The sequence below is a fragment of the Scyliorhinus canicula genome, chromosome 8 (genome assembly GCF_902713615.1).
Source record: "Scyliorhinus canicula chromosome 8, sScyCan1.1, whole genome shotgun sequence".
Classification (NCBI taxonomy): Eukaryota; Metazoa; Chordata; class Chondrichthyes; order Carcharhiniformes; family Scyliorhinidae; genus Scyliorhinus; species Scyliorhinus canicula.
Genome location: NC_052153.1, coordinates 33,867,989 through 33,894,596, shown reverse-complemented (window position 1 = coordinate 33,894,596; position 26,608 = coordinate 33,867,989). Strand labels below are relative to the sequence as shown.

At 44.9% G+C, this 26,608-nt stretch overlaps 1 protein-coding gene across 28 annotated transcripts in view; it reads right to left on the bottom strand.

Moving 5' to 3' along the window:
* The window catches only part of adgrl3.1 (adhesion G protein-coupled receptor L3.1), a 1,080,538-nt gene that overhangs the window by 690,280 nt on the left and 363,650 nt on the right, over positions 1–26,608 (bottom strand). For all 28 annotated transcript variants that reach the window (XM_038804386.1, XM_038804389.1, XM_038804387.1 and 25 more), the window contains exon 3: positions 10,546–10,715. In XM_038804386.1, the coding sequence (XP_038660314.1) occupies positions 10,546–10,675 (130 nt within the window). In that variant the 5' untranslated portion in view covers positions 10,676–10,715. The remainder of the gene's footprint in view (positions 1–10,545; positions 10,716–26,608) is intronic.

The window sequence follows — 26,608 nt, the reverse complement described above, 5'->3', positions numbered from 1 at the left end:
GGTGGATTGGCCATGCTAAATTGCCCGTAGTGTAAGGTTAATGGGGGGATTGTTGGGTTACGGGTATACGGGTTACGTGGGTTTAAGTAGGGTGATCATTGCTCGGCACAACATCGAGGGCCGAAGGGCCTGTTCTGTGCTGTACTGTTCTATGTTCTATACATTTTCTTACTTAATAAAGTCAAGGCATAAATTAGTATCAGATCTCAGTAATGGTACAACCTATCAATCTCCTGTTTAAATTAATTGTTCTTACCAGATTCTTCAGCTTTAAATCCCTTGGTATTTTACCACAGTTTGATGTGGTGCATTATTGTCAAGTATGTCATTATCGGCAATATCATTTCCTGGGGTCATTTCGTAATTAAATCCAAGCAGAGAGTTACTATAAGCGCTCAAATATAAAAGGTTCCATCGGAACAGGAGTAGGCCATTCAGTCCCTCGAGCCTGTCCCACCATTCGATGAGATCATGGCTGATCTGTGACCCAACTCCATTTACCTGCCTTTGGTCCATATCCCTTAATAATTAATACAACTGATCTAGCTTAAACTACTGTTTGTGTGAACTGCTCCTTTGAGTAAAGAAGTTCTTCCTAATGTCTCCCTGAACTATCTAACCCTAATTTTTAGAATATGTGCCCTAGTTTTAGAATCTCCAACCAGTGGAAATAGTTTATCTTTATCTACCCTGTCTTTCCCTGTTAATATCTTGAACACTTTGACCAGATTGCCCCTCAGCCTTCAGAATTCTAATAACAGGTCTAATTTGAGTAATCGCACCTGGTAACTCAACCCCTGTAACCCAGTTTTCATTTTTGTAAACCTACATTGCACTCCCTCCAAGGCCAAAATATCCTTCCGAACTTTTTTGTGCCCAGAACTGCTCACAGTACTCCATTGGGGTCTAACCAGGGTTGTGTCTAGCTGTAGCATAACCCCTGAATATTTATATTCCAATCCTCTAGATATAAACGCTAAATTCCATTAGCTTTTTTGATTATTTTCTGCACTTATTCCTGACATTTTAAGGACCTATCCACCTGAACCCCAAAATCTCTTTGGGCATTCACTGCACCTGAACTCTATCCATTTAGAAAGTACTCTGCTCCATCCTTTTTTGGTCCAAAATAGATAACCTCACACTTGCTTACATTAAATTCCATCAGCCACAATTTTGCCCATTCACCTAGTCTGTCAATATCTCCTTGCAAATTTATGCTATCATCTAGACTGTCTACAATGTCACCTAACTTTGTATCATCTGTCAATTTGGCTAAACGACTTTCTATGCCATCATCCAAGTCATTAATGAATAGTGTGAATAATTGAGGCCCTCAACACAGATCCCTGTGGTACACCGAGCCACCCCATGCCAATTTGAGTAATTACATGTTATCCCCATTGTCTGTCACCAGCCACTCAACCAGTTTCTGAACCATGTCACTAATTTGCCCTCAACTCCGTGGGCGTTCACCTTAGTGAACAGTGTGGACTTTTTCAAATGCCTTCTAGAAGTCCATATAAATGATATCCATAGACAATCCCCTGTCCACTACCTTAGTCACCCCCTCAAAAAATTTAATAAGATTAGTCAAGCATGACCTTCTCTTCAGTAATCCATGCTGGCTCTCCCTGAGCAACCAAATTTGTTCAAGGGTGTTCAGTTACCCCTATCTCTGATTATAGACTCCAGAAATTTCTCCACCACAGATGTTAGACTAACTGGTTTGTAATTCCCTGGTTTCCCCCTTTCACCTTTCTTAAAAGTAGTGACATGTGTCATGTGGTAAGTTCCAAATTCAGAATATTAAAAGCATATGAGTTAGATTTTTGGCTGTACAAGGTTGGCTTTCCAAGTCACACTAATTACATTTTGTAGCATTGGGGAAACGTGTTTATAAAATTTCACATTGGACATTTCAGAAGATTAAAGGCGAAGGAATTTAAGCTCTCACATTAGCTGAGTAAGTTTATTGACTGAATAAATCATGCAATTCAGGGGAAGAAGCTCCTAACTTGTACCAAGTTACAAGAGTTAGTCAGAAAAGGGCAGAAGTTCAGTGATTAGCACAGCTGCTTCACAGCTCCAGGTTAGATTCCTGGCTTGGGACACTGTCTGTGCGAAGTCTGCATGTTCTCCCCCTGTGTGCATGGATTTCCTCCGGGTGTTACGGTTCCTTCAGTTCAAAGATGTGATTCGGTTGATTGGCAATGATAAATTGCTCTTAAATGTCCAAAAAGAGTAGGTGGAGTTACTGAGTTACGGGGGATAGGGTGGAGGTGTGGGCTCACCCTACCCTTAAATAGGGTGCTCTTTCCAAGGACCGGTGCAGACTTGATGAGCCGAAGACACATCGCCAATTGGCCATTCTAAATAGTCTATTTAGTCAAGGGGTAATTGCAACCAAAACACAACCAATATCTACTCACGCATGCCTCTAGAAGGTGTCAAAGAACGAAGAACAACGAACAATACAGCACAGGAACAGGCCCTTCGGCCTGCCAGGCCTGCGCCGACCATGGTACCTGCCTAAACTAAAAAGGTCTGCACTTAGAGTTCATATCCTTCCATTGCCACCCTCTTCATATATTTGCCCAGATGTCTCTTAAAATGCCACTATCGCACCTGCTGCCATCACCTCACCACCTTCCCAGGCAGCGCGTTCCATATATTTACCACTCTCTGTGTAAAAAAACTTGCCTCGCACATCAATTCTAAACTTTTCCCCACGCACTTTAAACCCATGTCCCCTAGTACTTACCCTAGGAAAGAACATCTGACTATCCATTCTGTTCATGCCACTCATAATCTTGTAGACCTCTATCAGGTCGCCTCTCAACCTTTGTCTTTCCAGTGAGAACAGACTGAGTTTATCAAACCTCTCCTCACAGCTAATGCCCTCCATTCCAGACATCTACATCCTTCTGGTAGTGTGACGACCAGAATTGTATACAATATTCCAAATGAGACTTAATGAAGGTAGTGTACAACTGCAAAATTACTTGCCAAATTTTATATTCAATGCCCCAACCGATGAAGGCCAGCATGCCGTATGCCTTCTTGACCACTTTATCCACATGTGTTGCCACTTTCAATGATCGGTGGACATGCACACCCAAATCTCTCTACCTGTCAGTACTCGCAAGAGTTCTACCATTGAAGAGCCGACATTTTATCCCATTAGCAGGCCTTCAAGCCAGCTTGGAGTGGGACTGGAGTCGGAAATCCATTCCCACTCCAGTCAAAATTAAGGGATGTGGGCGTCGCTGGTTAGGCAGCATTTATTGTCCATCCTTAGTTGTCCTCTTGAACCACTGCAGTCCTTCAGGTGTAGGTATCGTTAAGCAGGGAGTTCTCGGATTTTGACCCAGCAACAGTGAAGGAACGATGATATACTTCCAAATCAAGGCAGTGACTTGGAGGGGAATCTCCAGATGGTGAGGTACCCAAGTATCTGCTGCTCATGTCCTTCGAGACGATAGTGGTCGTGAGTTTGAAAGGTGCTGTCTGAGTAACCATGGCGAGTTACTGCAGTCCATCTTGTAGATGGTACACAAAACTGCCACTGTTCGGTGGTGGAGGGATTGAATGTTTGTGCAAAGGGTAGTAATCAAGCAGGCTGCTTTGCCCTGGATGGTGTCGAGCTTCGAGTGTTGTTGGAGCTACACATATCCAAGCAAGTGGAGAGTATTCCATCACACTCCTGACTTGTGCCTTGTAGTTGGCAGACAGGATTTGGGGGGTCAAGAGCTGATTTATTTGTAGGATTCCTAGCCTTTGACCTGCTCTGGTACCCACAGTATGAATATGGCTGGTCCAATTCAGTTTCTGATCAATGGCAACCCTCAGGTTGATTGGGGGGGGATTCAGCGATGGTAATGACATTCAGTCAAGGGCCGGTGGTCCAAGCCTCTCTTGCAGAAGGTGGTCATCGCACATGTAATGTGCCACTTGTCAGCCCAAGCCTGGATACTGTCCAGATCTTGTTGCATAGAGACATGGACTGTTTCATCATCTGAGGAGTCGCAAATTATGCTGAACATTGTGCAGTCATCCGCAAGCATCCCCATTTCTGACATTATGATGGAAGGGAGGTCATTGATGAAGCAACTGAAGATGGTTGGGCCTAGGACACCAACCTGAGGAACTCTTGCAGTGATGTCCTACAGCTGATACGATTTACCTCCAACCACCTTTATGCCAGGTATGACTCCAACTATCAGAGAGTTTTCACCCTGATTCCCATTGATTCCAGTTTAGCTGGGGCTCCTTGATGCCATACTCGGTCAAATGCTGTCTTGATGTCAAGGGCAGTCACTCTCACCTCATCTCTAGCATTCAGCTCTTTTGTCCATGTTTGAACCAAGGCTGCAATGAAGTCAGGAGCTGGGAGCTGAGTGACCCTGGTGGAACCCAAACTGAGCATGCGTGAGCAGGTTATTACAGAGTAAGTACCACTTGACAGCAGTGTTCATGACTCCTACCATCGCTTTGCTGATGATGGATATGGGCTGTTAGGACAATAATTGGCTGAGTTTGATTTGCCCTGTATCTTGTGTACAGGACACATCTGGACAATTTTTCACATTGCAGGGTAGATGCCAGTGTTGTAGATCTACTGGAACAGCTTGGGCTAGAGGTGTGGTAAGTTCTGAAGCACAAGTCTTCAGTACTATTGCCAGGATATTGTCAGGGCCCATAGCCTGAGCAGTATCCAGTGCCTTCACGGAGTGAATCGTATTGGCTGAAGATGCAGGGGACCTTCAAAGGAGACCTTGATGGATCATCCACTCGGCACTTCTGGCTGAAGATTGTTACAAATGCCTCGGCCTTGTCTTTTGCACATACGTGCTGGGCTCCTCCATCATTGAGGATGGGGATATTTGTAGAACCGCCTCCTCCAGTGAGTTGTTTAATTGTCCACCATTCACGGCTGAATGTGGCAGGATTGCAGAGCTTAGATCCGATGCATTCATTGTGGAATCACTTAGTTCGGTCTATTACTTGCTGCATATATTGTTTGGCACACAAGTAGCTTCGCCAGGTTGACACCTCATTATTTCTATATGCCTGATGTTGCTCCTTGCATGCTCTCCTGCACTCTTTATTGTACCAGGGTTGATTACCTGGCTTGGTAGTAGAGTGGGACATATGCCAGCCATGAGGTTTCAGATTGTGGTTGAATACAATTCTGTTGCTCCTGATGGCCCAGAGCATCTTATGGATGCCCAGTCTCGAGTTGCTGGAAGTCTATCCCATTTAGCAAGGTGGTAGTGGCACACAACACGATGGTGGGTATCCTCAATGTGAAGATGGGACGTTGTCTCCAAAAATACTTTACGGGGGTCGTTTCAACTGATACTGTCATGGACATATGCATCTGCAGCAGGCAGATTGGTGAGAATGAGGTCAAGTTTGTTTTTCCCTCTTGTTGGTTCCCTCAACACCTTCTGCAGTCCCAGTCTGGCAGCTATGTCCTTTTGGACCTGGCCAGCTCGGTCTGGTACTACTGAGCCACTCTTGGTGATAGACATTGAAGTCCCCCACCCAGAGCATATTCTGCACCCTTGCCACCCTCAGTGCTTCCTCTAAGTGGTGTTCAGCGGTGAGACAGGACATACCCAGGAATTGTGATACATAGATACATAAATCAGGAGGAGGCCATTTGGCCCTTCGAGGCTGCTCCACCATTCATCACGATCATGGCTGATCATCCAACTCAATAGCCTCATCCTGCTTTCTCCCCTTAGCCTTTGATCCCATTCTCCCCAAGTGCTATATCCAGCCGCCTCTTGAAGAAATTCAATGTTTTAGCATCAACTACTTCCTGTGCAATGAATTCCAAAGGCTCACCACTCTTTGGGTGAAGAAATGCCTCCTCATCTCGGTCCAAAATGGTTTACCCTGAATCCTCAGACTGTGACCCCTGTTCTAGACACACCCATCATTGGTAACATCTTCCCTGCATCTACCCTGTCTAGTCCTGTTTGAATTTCATAAGTCTCTATGAGATCCCCCCTCATTCTTCTGAACTCCAGGGAGAACAATCCCAACCTAGTCAATCTCTCCTCATATGACAGTAGGGCCATCCCTGGAATCAGTCTGGTAAACCTAATCAGTCTGGTAAACCTGATAGCGGCGTCTAGGACATTGTCTTTGGATATGAATCTGAGAGTATGACTATGTTAGGCTGTTGCTTAACGAGTCTGTCAGACAGCTCTCCCAACTTTGGCACAAGCCCCCAGATGTTAGCAAGGAGGTAGGGTCGTCAGGGCTGAATTTGCCGTTGTTGTTTCCAGTGCCTGGTTCAATGCTGGGTGGTCCAGTTTCCTTCCTTTTTTTGTGTTTTCGGAGCAGTTGAATACAGCTGAGTGGCTTGCTAGGCCATTTCAGAGTCATCCACATTGCTGTGGTCTGGAGTAACAAGTCGTCCAGGCCAGGTAAGAATGGCAAATTTCCTTCCTTAAAGGACATTAGTGAACCAGATGGGTTTTTACAACCATCGACAATGATCATCATCAGACTTTTAATTCCAGATATTTTTTGGAGTTCAAATTTCACCACCTGCCATGGTGGGATTCGAACCCGGGTCCCAGATCATTATCCTGGGTCTCTGGGTTACTAGTCCAGCAACAATACCATAATGATAGGATGCAGAGCTGGGCCGAAAAATGGCAGATGGAGTTTAACCCTGATAAGTGTGAGGTGATTCATTTTGGTAGGAAAAATTTGAATGCGGATTACAGGGTCAACGGCAGGGTTCTGAGGAATGTGGAGGAACAGAGAAATCTTGGGATTCACGTCCACAGATCTCTGAAGGTTGCCACTCAAGTGGATAGAGCTGTGAAGAAGGCCTATAGTGTGTTAGCGTTTATTAACAGGGGGCTTGAGTTTAAGAGCCACGGGGGTTATGCTGCAACCGGACATGACCCTGGTGAGACCACATTTGGAGTATTGTGTGCAGTTCTGGTCACCTCATTATAGGAAGGATATGGAAGCATTGGAAAGGGTGCAAAGAAGATTTACCAGGATGCTGCCTGGTTTGGAGGATAGGTCTTATGAGGAAAGGTTGAGGAAGCTAGGGCTTTTTTCTTTGGAGCGGAGGAGGATGAGAGGTGACTTAATAGAGATTTATACGGTATCACAGAATTTACAGTGCAAAAAGAGGCCATGTACGGTATGCATTGTTTGTGCAGCATGCAAGAAACAATACTTTTCACTGTATACTAATACATGTGACAATAATAAATCAAATCAAATCAAATAAGATGATGAGGGGGATAGATAGAGTGGACGTTCAGAGACTATTTCCTTGGGTGGATGTAGCTGTTACAAGGGGGCATAACTATAAGATTCAGGGTGGGAGATATAGGAAGGATGTCCAAGGTACGTTCTTTACTCAGAGAGTGGTTAGGGTGTGGAATGGACTGTCTGCTATGATAGCGGAGTCGGACACTTTAGGAACTTTCAAATGGTTATTGGATAGGCACATGGAGCACACCAGAATGACAGGGAGTGAGATAGCGTGATCTTGGTTTTGTACAAGGCTCGGCACAACATCGAGGGCCGAAGGGCCTGTTTTTGTACTGTACTTTTCTATGTTGTTCTAATACAACTATGCCACCGCCTCCCCACAAATTTAGCATAGATTGAAAATCAAAGCTACCACCCTTGTGTTTGTGGAGTTTAATGTATACTATCGGTGGCCCCTGGACAAAGGCCAACACTCCGCGGGGAGCAGACGCCTGGCCTCGTGATGGGCACGGTGACCACAACCATCTTGGATGACCCCCTAACAAAGGGAAACCCCTGAGCACAGGAGCCCATCTTCAAGATAAGCATGATTGATTCCGCAATAGGCAGGGGGACAGAAACACACCATCCGAATAGTCACCAGCAACGTCAGGGGACTTAGTGAAAAGATCCTTTAGGTGTTTCATCATCCCTTCCATGCTGCCCAGGGTTTGAGATGTAGAGAGAAGATCACCCGCAAACTCAATGCTCTCTGTCCCCCGCTGGATACCTGTCCATCCCTTTGCCATTCTGAGGGCGATCGCCAGTGGCTATCTCTGCATCGTGTCTCTGTGCAGCGGAAGTATTTAGAGCTGGTAGTAGTTGTCCATGCGCTTGCTATGGGAACGCTGTATCGTTGTTTCACCCAGGAGATGAACCCAGACCCAAACCGATGAACCCTGACCAAAACCAACCACTCCAGTACCTCTATGTGGTACTTCCACTCTACTTTGTTGAAGGCCTGTACCAGCCATGATACCACCCTTGGCCAAAATCCTAAGCACTTCTTAGTGCCGTATCCTTCTATACCAATCCTGTCCACTAAGACACGTACAGGTCAAAAACTTACTCCGTAAGGAATCAACGACGTACCGTCAGATACCAGGACTTTCGCTAATCGAGGAACTGCTGGACATGGGTGATCTAGGGAAGGGAAACTGCGGGGGCCTGTTGGAGGAGGTACGCTACCCGCTGGATGAGACAATGGAAAAATGGGAAGAAGAACTAGGCATAGAAGTAGGGGAAGCCTCTGGATCGAAACACTAAACAGGGCAAACTCCACCTCCACATGCGCAGGGATGAACCTAAGCAGCTAAAGGGGGTGCACAGAGCACACCCAACTAAAACCCAAATGAACAGGTTCTTTCTGGAGGTGGAGGACAAATGCGAACGGTGTCAGGGAGGCCCGGTCAACCACATCCACAACTTGTCAGGTTCTGAACAACCTTCTTTGAGGTTATGTCCAGGACTGAGAGAGTGAGGGTGGAACCATGCGCAAAAGGTTGGAGGTTTCAGATCAGCCAGAACTCTTTATGGGGAGTGAGACAATGCCCAAGTCTTTGCCTTCCTGATCGCCCGCCGGATAATCCTGCTCGGCTGGAAAAGCAGCACTACCCAAAGCTGTAGACCTTGCGGAATTTCTGATACTGGAGAAAATACAATTTGCCATCCAGGGGTCGGAACTGGCCCCATGGAAGCCGTTCACCAACTTGATGCAAGATCTGTTTGTAGCCAGCAACCAGTAGGGGGCTTGGGGGGGGGGGGGGGGGATACAAACGAGACAAGGGACAAAGCGGAAAAAGAGATGGGGAGAATGGTGGCGGAGGGGTTGGAGAGCGAAGGCATGCAAAGTAGGCAAGAGAGACAAGGAACAAAGCTGCTGGGGACATGCCTGAGGGCAAGCTGAAACGCAAATTAAACTGTAATAGACACATGTAAATACGTGCTCTTGGCACACTGGGGACTATAACAGAGGTAGGCAACTAAAGGGAGTCCATCGCCAGAGAGACAAGGAAGACAATAATTGCCTGTAAATATATATGCTGACTTCTACTTGTCTTTGTCTTTTTTTTATACTTTTATTATTTTTCTCCTTTTTTGCATGGTGCTGGAATATGAAACTAAACTCACAACTGAATGTGAAATACAAGATGTGAATTCAAATAAGAACATTTTTTAAAAATACTTTCTGTTCCATCCAAACACATTTCTACCTAAAACTTTGCTGTACATTATTTGAAAATTATACACAGGAGAGCAGAATTACCCAAACAATTACTTTTGGGCCATATAGGCTAATGGCTCCTCTGTTCCTGAGAGGGCCATATGGGCGAATGGCTCCTCTGTTCCTGAGAGGGCCATATAGGCGAATGGCTCCTCTGTTCCTGAGAGGGCCATATGGGCGAATGGCTCCTCTGTTCCTGAGAGGGCCATATGGGCGAATGGCTCCTCTGTTCCTGAGAGGGCCATATAGGCGAATGGCTCCTCTGTTCCTGAGAGGGCCATATGGGCGAATGGCTCCTCTGTTCCTGAGAGGGCCATATGGGCGAATGGCTCCTCTGTTCCTGAGAGGGCCATATAGGCGAATGGCTCCTCTGTTCCTGAGACTAAGTATTGACGCCGGGGCAGAATTCGTGGAGTTCCACTTTGGCAAAACTGGCGCTACACCTAGACCGATTCCGTGATCGTTGTGGGGCTTGCGCCAGCGCCACATGGAATACAACTAATTCCAATGAGAAAAGGTGCGGGATTCGCCGGGTCCATGATTGACACTCGGGAGGCTGACAAGCTGCAGCTGTACATATACACTGCATTCCCCACATACACTATCCCAGCCAACACAATTTCACTGGTAGTGCTGGAGTGCTCCCATCCCGCTGATGAGTCGACTGAGGCCAGAGGGCATCTAGGAGTGTGGAACACCCATACGACCTGTGGCCCTAAGTTGACCTAGCCCACATAATCCAGAAGACTTATTTATTTTTGTTCTCTTTGTTTTGTTCTGTTTGAATGCCATGGAACTGGACACTTGGATAGGATCATTCATAATGTTGCTGCATCCAAAAAACAGAATCAGCTGACAAAAATATATGTAAATTAATGGGGCGGCCAACCTAAGTAGCCTATGGACATTCCTGTTGTGTCAAATTACATTCACTATGATTTTCTATTTGATGTCCAGATGAGCACAACATAATTTCCTGTGCGAATTCCAAAGATTTCTGTTCCATTTCTAATCTAATAACTCACCTGTTACAGTTGCTGTACTGACAAGTATCATCAGGAAGCATGGGGTCCACATGGTCATTTGACGAAATCCGATGGTAACAGTGTAACAGATGTTTTCAGGTGAGGCACAGGAACTCCTTCCACTGGACATTCCTTCAAGAACTTAGGCTTTGCATCGACTGGCTGCAAGACTGAAAGAACAAAACTTGATTATTAAAAGAAGTAACAAGATTAAATTGAAGAAAGTTCCAGCTAAATGTTATGGAGGTAAAAGTATGATATTGCATTAAAATTTCACACAAAAATGCTGACCAAACAGGTGATTTCTGCTTTGCTATGTGGGAGTCCAACCTTTGTGATAATGAACTGCATGTCATGTTTTTCACACATATGCACATCTCCAACCTTTGCAAAGTTGAATGGAGACAAACCAGCTACAAATTGTTCAGCTGTTTAATTTTATATTTAGCAATCATGAGACTTCCACGTCACACAATTTTCCTACTTGCTCAAAAGAAAAGAAAATCTCTCATGTCCAGACCCTTTTGTAAGCTGGTTTAATTGTTATATCATTGGCTTTCTTCCCAAGCGATCTGCAATGGCAAAAAATAACCACCTACAAATTAGCTTCTGCGTCCAAGTCCTACACAGTCTCTCATTCAAAAACCTTGCTGTTGGTGTTTTTGTCTCCCTTTCTTTTAATTCTGATCCTGTGAAGAGTAGTGACATTATTATCCTTCAACACCAAGCCCATGCAGGTATTCACCAGCAGGCCTGCCAACTAAAATGACAACTCTTCCTCACAGGAGGGTATTTCTTAGCAGAGAGCTCATGCTGTGTTCACTTGAACAAACTATTTGTTGGCCATCTAAGATAGAACAAACAAATCCTTCATGTCCCTTAACTTCTCCGATGCCATCTTACTGCTACAGTGTACAGCCTTTTAAACACATACAAACTTACTTTTTAAAATACAAACAGAAAAAAGAAAAAGCTTGAATATCCCAAGCCGTAACAGTAACCCATTCCTCGACACATCCATAAGCATAATGCTGCAACTCACATGTGCAATTCTTCTGATGTATCCAAATCTGCCCCATAGATTTAAAATGGCACAAGTTCAGTACATCAGGAACTCACTCATATTATTTATGAGCTGGTCTTAAGAATGTATGAAGTAAAATATTTTTATTTTGTAATTGGAAAGATGTTCAGTAAATCTTTTGCTATTCTCTGATATTCAACACATTTTAAGAGGAAGAAATATTTGTAGCAGGCCAAGAATTTGTTTACGAGTGAGCAATCGTCTAGCTCTGTCAAGGTATCCCACTGTTTCCAACTAAGAACAGCATTACAGCTGATTTGAAGTAGTGATTTGGTCCAGAAAATGTAATAAATTGCAATTAACCTAATGATATAGAAACCTACTACGAATTCATTGTGATAATACTGATATACTGTCACTGCAACATTACATTTCCAAAGGAACTATAAAGGGTCAAAGAAACAGATTAAAAATAACTAATTTGTAGGATAATGGAGGAAAAGCAGATGTGTGGGATTCATTTGCATGAGCCAACGCAGGCATGGCAATAGGATGGCTTCCTTCTCTCCTCTCAGGTAGGCATGGGGTGGAAAGGATGTTTCCACTGGTAGGATAAACTAGAACCAGAAGACAATCTCAGACTAAAGGGATGATCCTTGAAGAATGCCTTGAAGAAAGAGTTGGATAGGTTCTTAATGAATAAGGGGATCAGGGGTCATGGGAAGAAAGCATGGGGTTGAGAAAAATATCAGCCATATTGAATGGCGGAGCAGACCCGATGGGCTAAGTTGCCTATTTCTGCTCATTTGTCTTCTGGTCTTATGATGCTCTACCATTCTCCTGGACTCTAAAATAAATAAGCTAGCTTTGAATCTTAACAAAACTACAACTCCTGAGCAAACAACAATGGACGTAATTTAATGGCAACCTTACGCCCAGGAGGCGACCCGGTTAGATTGTGGGAGAGGCCCAAATCGAATCCGTGTCAGGCGTTGATCGGTTTCTGATCTAACCAGCCTACACTCGTTGGCATGATCCAGATGCCATCCATACATGGCGAGAAACCAATTATCACTAATTAAGGCCAATCTCCATATCACTAACGGCCTCTCGCTCCCTAACAGTCTCCTGAGGGAGTCCCCAGCCGGGTGCTGTTCGGTACATTTGTGTGGACCAGGCGGAACGGCACAGAGGGGGTCTCCCGGACCATCAGAGGTTAGCTGAGTGGTCAGGGACAGTGCAGGCTGGCCCATGGCTCTCCGCCCTAAAATGCGAGCACCTCTGCACAGACACCATGGTACTGATCTTGTCAGCTCTGCAGTGCCACCTGAAAGGGGGTATGAAGGGTGGAGGAGTGCAGGGTGACTTTGAAGGTGTCTCTGGTTGGGGGGGAGGGGGGGGGTGAAGAACGGGGGTCTTGGAAAGGTGGACTTGACATGGCCTGTAAAGAGCCCTCAGCGACCCCATAGTGCGTGTCATAACCTGGGGGTTGGTAATGTCCATCTGTGCGGGAGGGGGACATTTCCCATGGATGGGGGGGGTGAAGCTTACTAGAGATCGAGGCACCCTTTCAAAATGGCGGTCCAATCTCTGAGGCGCCAATCTGGCCAGCAAGTTCAGCTCCCCAGTGATAAAAATAATTCAAAGTGTGGGCTTGCCCAGAGAGAAACTCTTCAGGGCCCCAAAATATTGACTGAGTGTGGTTAGATAGGAGCTCGCTGACACGAGTCAGCAGGAAACTCCCAGCAAAACCTGCCACAAATGACACCGAGAAAAGTTTTCATCAAATCACACACAATATTACCTATATCTATCACTCTGCTAGCCAATAAAAGGAAATTGAAACTTATAATTGTCCTACCGAGGCTATATTTCAATTCCTCTTCAGTCAGGTACATGCAGCTCTTAATTAATTGGCAGCACAAGAGGAGCGACAGTGGCTACTGTCAGTACTGACCCAGGATTGCCTTGGACCCAGGCACCGGAAAGTGATGGTGAGTAGGGGATCAAGCCATAACCCTGCCCCCCCCCCCCCCCCTGCCATCCTGATGCTATGTCCCTCAATCAAGCATCACGTGCCTTTGAGCTTGGGAGTCCCTAACCCAAGATCCTAAAAACTCAGGCTTCTCACATGATGGGATCCTGGCTGAATTCCAGCAGCGGGGGATGGGGCCTTTAAGCGGGCATTAATTGCCCACATAGGACCTCAAGGCTGTCACAAGCTTTCCCACCACAAACTTAATCAGGGCAGTGGCAAGAGGGCAGCTGTGTCCTCATCCCACCTTTCACCCTCCATCTGATTAAGTGCTCCCTGCCACCAAATTTACTATGGGGAGGGTATTAAATTCCACCCCAAACCGGCAGCGAGCAAAATACACTGGTCAGATCTCACTCCGAACACTGTGTACTTATTAAGATTCAGAGAGGCATTCATGCATCAAACAGGTTGCAAGAAAAGACATGTGAATGATCCTAAATGTAAAATGATGCATTGTGAGGAATGATTTGAGAAGCTGAAATACTCTGGACGCAATTTAACTAAATAGCCGCGTGCTTCCTGGCACTCACAATGCCAACAAACACAACAGTATTTAACATGACTCTGGTTAGATAAGGTGTCTCAGCGGGGAATGTGGTGTTGAGGTCACACTTAGTCTCGACTCCTGCACTGAGGAGCCCCTCTCCCAGAAACTCCTCAGTGCATGGAGAGATAGAGATACCATTTTTAAATGGCGCCCCGATCTCTCGAACCCTTTAGCACAGTGGGCTAAACAGCTGGCTTGCAATGCAGAACAATGCCAGCAGCACGAGCTCAATTCTCGCACCGGCCTCCCCGAACAGGTGCCGGAATGTGGCAACTTGGGGCTTTTCACAGTAACTTCATTGAAGCCTACTTGTGACAATAAGCGATTATTATTATTATTTAACAACTCGATCAGTGCTGGGACCCCAGCTATTCACAAATTTATCCGCCTTCAATCCCATCAATTTTCCCAACACCAATATTGATCTCCCTCAGTTCTTCCCTCTCACTAAACCTTTCATTTTCAAACATTTCTGGTATTCCTGGCCGGTAGATCGCACCCTCTAGATTGGAGAGAAACGCAAGACAGGATCCCAAGGCAGTATGCAGTATACAAAACAGTATATAACCCAAAAAGATGAGATTTGAAAATTTCAAGTAAAGAAGACAAGATGATAAATTTAAGTATTGGAAGATTAAATTTAAAAAGCGGATTCGAAAAATGAGCATCTTTACTGGAAGAACGATAAACCTCTGGGATAATCTTTCAAGAAGGCTGTAGAGGTGAAAATATGAGGAGGTTAAAAAGACAGCTGGGAGGCTAATGAAGTTAAGTTAAACACTAGAGAAAGAAGGTTAAACAGATCATGAAAGCAGATGTCTTGATGAGATGTATCGCTATCATTTCCTCATACTACATCCATACTCATTCAGTCCAAAGCCAGATTCCAGTTTTCCCTTTCTCAAACTGAGCCCATTAAAATAAATGAAGCTGGAACAAGTAATTTTGTTCATTAGTGCCAGGTGCTTATTCAGAAAATAGTAAATCGGCCTTCTCAATATGTTTTTTTGGCATTAGTGAATTAAGTAATGTAATCTAGCAAGATCTGTAAAAAAAAATTTTTAATTACAGCGAATATTGAAGAATGAATGTACACATACATTTTTCTGTTTGCAAGTGTCAAGTTTTCTTACAAGTGAAGAAAGTAAACTGGAGCTGAATTGCTCGCTTTCAGATTGCAGGCAGCGCATGGGCAAAATATAATGCCACTGTCCTTTACTGGTCAATACCCTTACACCATTTCACAGAGTCTCTTTGGATTAACCCTCAAGACAAAACATCACTTGACAGGCCCCAAAGACAATTGATTTGAATCAGAAAGCAAAGCGTTAAACTCAACAAGTGTGAAAATATTCTTGAGAATAGTCCTATTACAAAAATCTTGGTCAACAATATTCATTTTACTGGCCAGCAGGAAAAATATCACAATTAAGATACACATGGCATTTTGTCACGGGTGTTATTAAATGATGAATTACCAGACAAAGGACATTCTTCATTAAAAAGCTTAAATCTACTGGAACAGCACAAGTAATGTTGGTGGCAAAAAAATTGACACTGGACAAAAATGTAAGTGTGTGGCTCTCCTACTCGAGGGTTGAAATTTATACCCGAGGTGAGGAAAGTGCCAGAGAACGGGATCCACGTCCACTTGGACACCCAGTATTAAGCACTCTCAGCTGCCGAGTGAAGTGATCTCTGTTCTCTCAATACCGTGCTTAATCATCATTTATGCACCATTTCAGTGCAGCTCATTCCATTGCATTCATGCCACACAAGTACCAGGTAATTATACCTCCAAAAAGAGAGAATCTAACCATCCCCCCTGGACATTCAATAACATTACCATTGCTGAATTCCTGGACTTTATCACTGACCAGAAAATTATATGACCAGCCAGATCAATATTGTGGCCATAAGAGCAGACCAGATGTTGGGAATTGTGACCAGCAACTCATCTCCTGTCTCCCCAAAATCTGTCTACTCTTTTCAAGATACAGGTCAGGAGTTCACCTGGATGTGAGTGCAACTCTAACAACACTCAAGAAGAAGGGCACCATCCAGGGCAAAGTAGCCCACTGGATAAGCACCCCATCCACCAATGTAAGCATTCACTCTCTCCACCAGTGTGTACCATACACAAGATGTACTGCAAAAACTCACCAAGGCTCCACTGATGCCACCTTTCAAACCTCTACCACCTTGGGATAGGGCGGAACACCATCACCTGGATGTTCTCCACCATGTCACACACATTCCTGGTCTGGAACTATATTGGAGCACCTTCACAGTCAATAAGCCAAAATCCTGGAATTCCCACCCTCCCGAGTCCCACGAGGATCTACCTCCACCAAATGAACTGCATTGGTTCAAGAAGGCAGCTCACCAACACCTCCGGGGCAATTAAGGATCGGCAACAAATCTTGACCTTGCTAATAATGCTCAAATCCCAAGGATGAATAAAAAGATGCCAAAGAGAAATTGGCTACCGGGGTGAATAATATCCTAAACAAGAGCACTACCCAGTCCTGAACCAACGCTTGGCATGATCTACCAAAATAGGAACAGAGTCCCATAATCAAAACGTTTAGCCAGGTGTTTCCTGCTGCTCGGAGCGCTGAGAAACCCCATGCTGTTAAATGGGACTCTGTTCCCATTCTGGTAGATTCTGGCCTCGGTGACGAGGCCACACTTAATAAATAATAATCGTTTATTGTCACAAGTAGGCTTCAATGAAGTTACTGTAAAAAGCCCCTCGTCGCCACATTCCGGCACCTGTTCGGGGAGGCCGGTACGGGAATTGAACCCACGCTACTGGCCTTGTTCTGCATTACAAGCCAGCTGATTAGTGCATTGTGCTTCACCTGCCCCTGGCTTAGGTCCCTAAACTTAGTCCCATTTTCTGCACTGAGGAGCTATACTCGGCAGAACTCCTCAATGCAGCAGGAGATTGATCTTCTGACACACACCCCCTCCTCCCCGACGCAGTCTCCAAACCGCCCCAACTCACCAGAGGAGGGTTATCAGGCCGCCCACATACCCCTCCACCTGCACAGTAAACCCCTCAGGCCTGAACCCTGTCATGGGAAAATGCCAGCTTTGGCATCTTGCCACTGCCAGCCTGACACCCTGGCAGTGCCCCTGCCAGCTGGCAGTGCCACCTGGTGTAGCCATCTCAGATGACCACCTGCGAAGGACCATGGGAATTATGGCCAACCGAGGACTCAGACAGACTCAGAGCTCGAGTGTGTATTTGCAACCCAGATAGCTAGACGCAATCGAAACCCCCGCTCGTTTGCATTCTAATGCCCCATTTCCCCAGAACAAAAGAACTGTACTTAGATAACCGATACAGATAGACTAATCGGCACCACCTCCCTTTACTCAGGGAGCCCAAACAGCCAAGGTCAATGACTGCTAAGGACACGCTAAGGACACGCCCAGCCATCAAGGACACGGCCACCCCTTTATTGGCCAAAATCGAAGACAGTGATCGAAGCCTGTCGAATTATTGGGTCCAAGTTAAGGACCGCCCCAAAGAGCGCGAAATCCCAGAGGCATTAGAAGAGACACAGCCATGTGCTCAGTCTCTCATTGATCCGGCCTATGCCAACCCAAGTGCAACATAACGACCAGACAGACAAGTTCAAGACCAACGATCGCTACCAGACGGATGAGCCCAGCAGAAACAGAGCCACTTCTTCCACCCGACCACGCAAGATCCGGACAAAGGCCTTGTCCATCTGCACAGTGCCGGTTGCCCTGAAGTGAAGTATAGGTTATTGTAGTTCTTAGGTGTAGTTTAACTTGTAGTGTTTTGTGTTGCATGTCGAAGTAATCCTTGTGTGTAAATAAACCATCTTTGAACTTGAACTGACTAACTGGTTGTGTGGTCCTTTGATCGACATCCGGTAAAGCCTTGTGCTGGTATCATTTGATACCTGGCGCCTCTAAAGAGCATCATTATTAATTGGCAACATCATTGGCGACTCTGGTGGGAATGGCAACACTGGGCAGTGCCAGACTGGCACGAAGGTGGCACTGCCACCCAGTGCCACCAGCAGTACCAGGGTACTGCTTTCACAATATAAAGATTTCTACATATGAAATTCACGATTCCAAACAATTTCAATAGGCTTTCTATCATGTCGCAGTACATAGCCAACACTCCAAAGATCACCTCATGGTTCAAATTGTTAAAAATGTGATTTATTCATGTCTTTATGGGAAGGGAACATGTTAATCCTACCATCTGGCCTGCATGTTGGTCCAGTCTCACTCTACATCATGGCTCTGAATGCTCTTACCATAATGGAGTATGGGCAATAAATACGGTCTTTCTACCATTAACCATATCCTAAGAATAAATTATCATTTTAAAAAGACACTTTGGATATCGGTCAATTGACAAGCTACAAAGCTTATTTGAAAATGAAATGAAAATCGCTTATTGTCACTAGTAGGCTTCAAATGAAGTTACTGTGAAAAGCCCCTAGTCGCCATATTCCGGCGCCTGTTCGGGGAGGCTGTTACGGGAATCGTACCGTGCTGCTGGCCTGCCTTCAAAGCCAGCGATTTAGCCCTGTGCTAAACAGCCCATTTGGCAAGGCTTAGGAAAATACTTGGTCACTGACAATATTGAGACAAAAAGAGAAGTACGCACACGAATGTCTACGTCATTGTATTCCACCAAGGATTTATACAAAGCTAATGTTGCATTTTTCCCACACACTAAATTTGCAATCTTAGCTGAACCTCAGCAAATTATAACAAGTAATTTAGTTTCGCCAGAATGACTGGTGCAAGGGAAGCATAATGCATGTAAGCTCCTCATCATTTATCACTTTGACTCAGTTGGAACCATTCATGTCTCTCAAATCCAAAGACTTTGGCTGGAAATCTGGCTCCGGGGCTTGAGGACAAGGTTAATACCTTGTAATGCTTTGGAGCGCTGCATTGTTGTAGGTTCTGTCCTTTTGTAATACTTCATTCTATTCACATGACTCTGTGAGATTATAACAGTTTGTCCGTTATTTTGGACCAGCGTAGACACAATGGGCCTTTCCTGTGCTGTAGACCTCTTTGACTCTAAATAAACATCTCCTCTCCTTCTGCCTTGGTTGAAAACCCACTTTGAGATTGCTGACAAAAATGTCACATCTGATAACTGCAAGTGTTTTTTTCCATGTCTAGCAGTGGCCAGTTACAGAAGTGTTAATGACAAAAGACCTGCAACTATATGACAACTTGTGTCGTCAAACATTTCAGACACTAGGTACTCCTTCAAAGTGTAGTAAACCAGCTGCACACACACATTTTGTGCACAGACACAGAAAATAAAAAGGAATGGTTTAAAAGATCAGTTAATCTGCTTTCAGTCTCTATTATTCATCAAAAGTCTTCCCATCTTATTTGACTCATGGTACAAGATCCTTAATGGGAACTGAATGACTAGAACAGGCAGATGGGACAAGTGGCTGACTGGATTGCAGAGTAGCTTCAAAGATGGAGCCAACAGGGCAGCACAGTGGCCAAGTGGTTAGCACAACCGCCTCACGGCGCTGAGGTCCCAGGTTCGATCCCGGCTCTGGGTCACTGTCTGTGTGGAGTTTGCACATTCTCCCCGTGTCTGCGTGGGTTTCGCCCCCACAACCCAAACATGTGCAGAGTAGGTGGATTGGCCACGCTAAATTGCCCCTTAATTGGAAAAAATAATTGGGTAATCTAAATTTATAAAAAAAAAAGAAAAAGAAAAAGATGGAGCCAACATTGCCCTTTGATGCACTGTTTGGATTAAAATAATGAAAGGTGCTAATTTTAAACAAAGCCTATTAATAACACAGCACCCATCAAAATAAATCAATTCCTACAGTTGCGGTGGAGGGCTGGCTGAGGGGAAGGAACATCTATAATTTTGTAATTTTCTTAATCGTTGTGAATCAGTCAGACATTAAGAGACAATAAACTGGACTGTTAAGAATTGCGAGGCCCAGGGAGAACCTGGTACTTCAAACCTGCAATTCTGGAAATAAGACATGGCACAAACAGCTCCTCAGAGATCTTAAAACACGTTTTTAGATTTTCCAAAGCATTGCTCTTAGATAAACAGAGAACTAGAGTGCATTTCCTGTGCCTGTATTCTCACTCCTGCAGTGTCAGGATATTTCCCAGCTCCAAAAACCGATCCAGGAATAGCTGACCCAGCTGTTTGGGGATTTTGTTCCTGGGTGGAGGGTGAAATGGGAGTTGGGCCTGCCACCCTCAGAAATTATGTGCAGGAAGCACAAGGGAAGCTGGACGCAGAGGTAGGCTGGGCAAAAAAGGACCGCCTTGGTGCTCCTTCACAGTGAGAAAAATAAAGGACAGGTGATTTAAATCAATCAGCAGCTCCCTTTGCCAGTTCCAATGACATTCATGTCCAGTGTTAACAATCCGAAAGGGCACCTGTACTTTGCCAAAGGGTATATACCTCTCCAAAATGCATTTGACCTCTCCCAAAGTTGTCCTGGAACCATGCCCAAACCATTCTCCTACCAGATTTAATGTGTACAAGCTGTATTTCCTACTCCCTCATTGTCTAAAGCAGATCAGTCTCTGTAAACAAAGGACATTCAAGAGTATGACTCACAAACGCTCTCACTGCCCTAACCCCCTTGTTGGAAGCAGGGCTTCTGCATTGAGGCCACCATCGCCATTACAGAAAAAATGGAGAATCTGCGCAAAATTGAAGGTATTAATATTTACTGAGCAGAATATTAGTTTTCGTAAGTAGACTGACAACACCTAACCACCACTTCTCCCAATTCTTCCATTGCTGCTGCTAAGCTATCAGACCATTTATCTGACATCCAGTACTATGTGAACTGAATCTTCCCCACCCCAAATTGCATTTCCCAGCTCCTGATTTACATTCCGTGAAATGGAAATATACTCGAAAGGAAACCGGGGCAGAAGAAACTTCATAAAATTAGTGCAATATGCACCCAAATTGCCAAATGCAAAAAAACCCTCCACCCTTATAAGATCTGTGTTCTTCGTTGACAGAACCATTGATAGCAGGATAATTTTTCAGTCCATTGCCCAAAGCGATTTTTGCAATGCTTGCTTACGTTGCAAGTACATAATTTCCTCATTGATTTTCTTTATTGCGAAGAAAAGAGGCATTTTTTGTCAAAGCTTTTCATCTTGCAGTCATCAGGACATTTGCAACAATGCGAAGCAAGGGGAATCAACTCATTTGTACAATATGAGAAGCGAACTGGCAACGTCCCTACCAATCAGAATCCACTTGCCAACCAATCAGCAGTCTCTTCTCACACAGAACACTATAAATTTGTTGATTTATTGTATTCCCAAGCTCTAATCACAAGAGTCCTGAGAGTAAATGTGACTGCACAATGTCCAAATGTGAAAATAGCATGAAACAATTTGAATGAATGGAGTCATTATTCCATTGGATGTGGGCATCACTGACATGGCCAGCATTTGTTGCACATCCCCTGAATAGAGTGGTTTGCAATGCCATTTCACAGGGCAGTTAAGAGTGAACCACATTGATGTGGGCCATACCAGGCGAGGATGACAGAATCCTTCCCTGAAGAACATTAGTGAACCAGATGGGGTTTTTACAACAATCACTAACAGTTGCCATGGCCATTACTGAGACCAGTTTTATGTTCGAGTTGCCATGGCCGTTACTGAGACTAACTTTATGTTCCAGATTAATTAACTGAATTTAAATGTCACCAGCCACTGGGTTGGGGTTTAAACCCATATCCCCATAGCATAAGCCTGAGCTTTTAGATTATTCATCCAGTGACACTACTCCACAACCTCAAAAATATAAATCGTTTCTTCGTGTTTGTACATTACTCTGGAATCACATTATAGCTAAATATAAATAATATAATGCTAAATTGCAATACTCTGCACAACCTGGCAACAATAGACCTGGTTGGAGCATTGGTTTGCAATCTTGCTGACCCTTGAAACCAAGATAGTGGCCCACGAGACCTTTGTTCTCAGAACTTGGTTGTGTGGCTAATATAGATGACTTAAAGCTATCCAGAAACAAATCTAAACAAGTTTCATCTTGGCTGCTTACGGAATATGCTGGGTATCTCACTGAAGGAGAGAATCACTCATGCAGCAGTCCTTTCAAATGTCCCAGGTATGTCAGCACTCATCAAGAAGTGACTTTGCTGGCTTGGGAACATTCACAGATTGGAGGATGGACCTAAGGATTTTCTGTATGGATCCAGTAGGATGCCTAAAACTTCACATCAAGTACGAAGATTCAAAGTATTGATTCTCAAACCTGGGAGACAATAATCAACGACAGTGGTAACATCACTTGTGGGTCCAAGTGTGCTATCATGACAATACAGCAACAGGTGCGAATACCAACAACAGCAGTCCACAATGATAACCACTTCACATAGTAGTAGAACCTGCCTCTCATGAATTGGTCTCTTTAGCCATCATCAAAAAGTACACCAGATGAAGCTTCCCGAACCCCTACAGATCTATCATTGCACACAAAGGGAAGGATGCCATTGACTATTACTGGATGAAGTGTAAGAATGTTGTCATGAATAAATCCACAGCATTTTCAAATGAAGATTTCTGAAAAACAATCCAACATAAATGGCCCCCATTCTGAGAATTAATAAAGACCATGGAGGCTAAGATTCTGGTTATTTACGACAAGAACTGGGTAATGTCAAAACCAAACAACAGGAAGCTCTGGGCATCAGCATCAAAGTACTAAATGCCATTTCAGAGACTGTTACTTTGTAACTATTTCAAATCTCATAATATACATATATCTCTTTTGAAAATAATAAAGGTCACATGGATGGATGGATAATAGGCTCATTATCATCTTCCAGTTTGGCCATTATGGGCATATGGAGCCCCGGGGTGATAATTACACCTCAAATGAAGCGGAATTTGCAGTGATACCTCAGAGCTAGTAATGGGTATTCCAACTTACAGCGATGCTGCTACATTAAATAACCAAATATTATCACCATTAAACAGTCTGAATAGTCCAGAATGGAGAACAATGCTGTGCTTGGAAATTCCGTGCTGTGATTGCACCATAACCAAGAATTTAACCAACTATGAAAAGCTTCTTTTATTTCATAAATGCCATATTCAGCAACCACAGCATTTCCTTATAGTTCTAAATGTTATCATTTTAAATACATCAAAAGAGATGAGCACCATTTTAAACACTGCAAACGAAAAAATACATGGGCATGACAGGCCAAGTCACTGTTTGAAAGTAAGCGTCTCCCATGTCCAGTGTAGCTAGCACTGTTGCTACACGGCGCCAGGGACCCAGGTTCGATTCCCGGCTTGAGTCACAGTCTGTGCGGAGTCTGTACGTTCTCCCCATGTCTGCATGGGTTTCCTTTGGGTGCTCCGATTTCCTCCCACAAAAGTCCCAAAAGATGTGCTTGTTCGGTGAATTGGACATTCTGATTTCTCCCTCAGTGTACCCGAAGAGGTGACAAAAGGATTTTCACAGCAACTTCATTGCAGTGTTAATGCAAGCCTACTTGTGACACTAATAGGGGCTGGTTTAGCACACGGGGCTGAATAGCTGGCTTGCAATCCAGAACAATGCTAGCAGTGCGGGTTCAATTCCCGTGCCGGCCTCCCCGAACAGGCACCGGAATGTGGTGACTAGGGGCTTTTCACAGTAACTTAATTGAAGCCTACTTGTGACAATAAGCAATTATTAATAAAGATTATTATTTAAAATGAGACATTAAAAACCTTTTCACTCAGAGGGTCGTGAGTCTTTGGAGCTCTCTTCCTGAAAAGGTTTGGAAGCAGGAATCTCTGAATATATTTAAAGCACAGGTGAATATCCTCTTGGGAAGCAAGAGGGTGAAAGATTCTCGGGGACGGGCAGAGTGCAGATTTGAAGTTACCATCAGATTAAAGGGGCCAAATGTAGCAATCTATGTAGCATTTTTAACATAAAGAAACATCTCACGATTCTTAGAAAGGTTTAACATGACAGGATACTAGCTCAGGGAGGGAAGTTTTAAATGGCTGGATATCGGTTTGTAGAGAGAAGGTTAAAAAATAGAAGCATATCAGCTGTGAGAAAAAACTTTAAAACTAGCAAGGTACCTGGGGAGGGAAAGTATAAAATAACGGGATATCAGCTGGTAGAGGAGAGGTTTAAAACAGCAATGTCAGATGGGAGTGAAAGAAATAAAAGGGCTACACAGTGGCAAGCACTGCTGCCTCATAGTGTCAGGGACTCTAGTTCAATTTTGCCCATGGGTGACTGTGTGGAGTGTTCAATTTCTCCCGTGTCAGGATATAAATTAAATCTCGAGAAGAGTATTTTGTGGTGTCTTGGCTGGGGGTGGGGGGGCTGCCATTCCGTAAGGCAGGGACTCACTTTAGATTTCTGGGGGTGCAGGTTGCCCGAGATTTGGGGGGGGGGGGGGGGAAAGAGCTCCACAGGTGCAACATTTCTACTTTGGTGGGGAGAGTGAAAGCTAATCTGGCAAGGTGGAATGGTCTCCCTCTGTCATTGGCGGGTCGGGTAGAGCGTGGGTGCTCTGGTTTCCTCCCACAGTCCAAAGATGAGCAGGTTAGTGGACACCCTTGCTAAATTTCCCGTTTTAGTTCACAAAGATGTGTAGGAAAGGTGAGGTTATGGGGTTGGGCGGGAGAGTGGGCCCAAGTAGGGTGCTCTTTTACATTGTCCAGGTGGGGGACAGGGCAGGGAAGTTGGTGGTAGCTCCAGATCAGATTAACAAGGTCTTTAAGGAATTCTATGAGAGATTGTACATGTCAGAGCCGGCTGGGAGATGCAGGAATTTCTAGATGGGCTGGAGTACCTGAGGTTAGGGGAGGGGGACAGATCTACATTAGAAGGAACGATAGTGGAGCAGGAGATAAAAGATGCGTTTGGGAGGATGCAGTCGGGGAAGGCGGGAGGGCTGGATGGGTTACCGGTGGAATATTATTAAAAATTCAAAAATAAGCTGGTACTGCTGATGATGGGGATGTTTGAGGAGGCGATAGGAAATGAGGTGTTACCACAAACTTTGGGGCAGGCATCAATTTCCCTGTTACTTAAGAAAGATAAGGATCCAATGGAGTGTGTGTCATATAGACCTATATCACTTTTAAACGTGGACGCAAAGATATTGGCAAAGGCACTGGCAGTTAGGCTGGAGAAGTACCTCCCGAAGGTGATAGGTGAAGATCAGATGGGGTTTGTGAGAGGGAGGCAGCTCTTTTCGAACATTCGAAGGGTATTGAATGGTACCGGCGGAGGGGAAGGAAACAGGTGGTTGTGGCATTGGCCGCCGAGAAAGCGTTTGACCGGGCAGAATGGGGGTACTTGATGGCAGTTCTAGTGCGGTTTGGGATTGGACCAAGATTTGTGGACTAGGTAAAGCTACTATATAAGGAGTCGAGGGCCAGCGTCCACACAAACAACATCAGCTCTGAATACTTTCCTCTCCACCGTGGGACCAAGCAGGAATGTTCTATGACCCCCCTGCTGTTTGCACTCGCGAATGAGCCATTGGCTATCGCATTAAGAAGTTCGGGGGTATGGAAAGGAATAGTGCGGGGGGAGGGGGGGGGGGATAGAGCACAGGGTGTCTTTATATGCCGATGACTTGTTATTATACGTGTCGGAACCAAGTGTGTCAATAGGGGGAATATTGGAGCTGCTTCGGGTGTTTGGGTCTTTCTCAGGATATAAATTAAATCTCGAGAAGAGTATTTTGTGGTGTCTTGGCTGGGGGTGGGGGGGCTGCCATTCCGTAAGGCAGGGACTCACTTTAGATTTCTGGGGGTGCAGGTTGCCCGAGATTTGGGGGGGGGGGGGGGGGAAAGAGCTCCACAGGTGCAACATTTCTACTTTGGTGGGGAGAGTGAAAGCTAATCTGGCAAGGTGGAATGGTCTCCCTCTGTCATTGGCGGGTCGGGTACAGGCGGTGAAAATGAATGTGATGCCGCGACTCCTGTTTATTTTTCAATCCTTGCCGATTTTCCTGCCAAATGCATTTTTTAGAGAGATTGAAGGGATGATTACCTCATTCATATGGGGAGAATTGTCAGAATTGAAAAGATGTGCCACAGAGAGAAAGGCACAGAGAAGATACAGAGCTGGGTCAGAGGGGTTGACTCCCAATGGGTCAGAATGGAGGAGAGTTTGGGTAGGAGGTCGGGATTAAGGGGTTGGTTTAGCACAGGGCTAAATCGCTGGCTTTGAAAGCAGACCGAGGCAGGCCATCAGCACGGTTCAATTCCCGTACCAGCCTCCCCGAACAGATGCCGGAATGTGGCGACTAGGGGCTTTTCACAGTAACTTCATTTGAAGCCTACTTGTGACAATAAGCGATTTTCATTTTATTTTCATTTGAAGGCGTTAGCGACAGCGTTGCTCCAGACGGCCCCGGGGAGA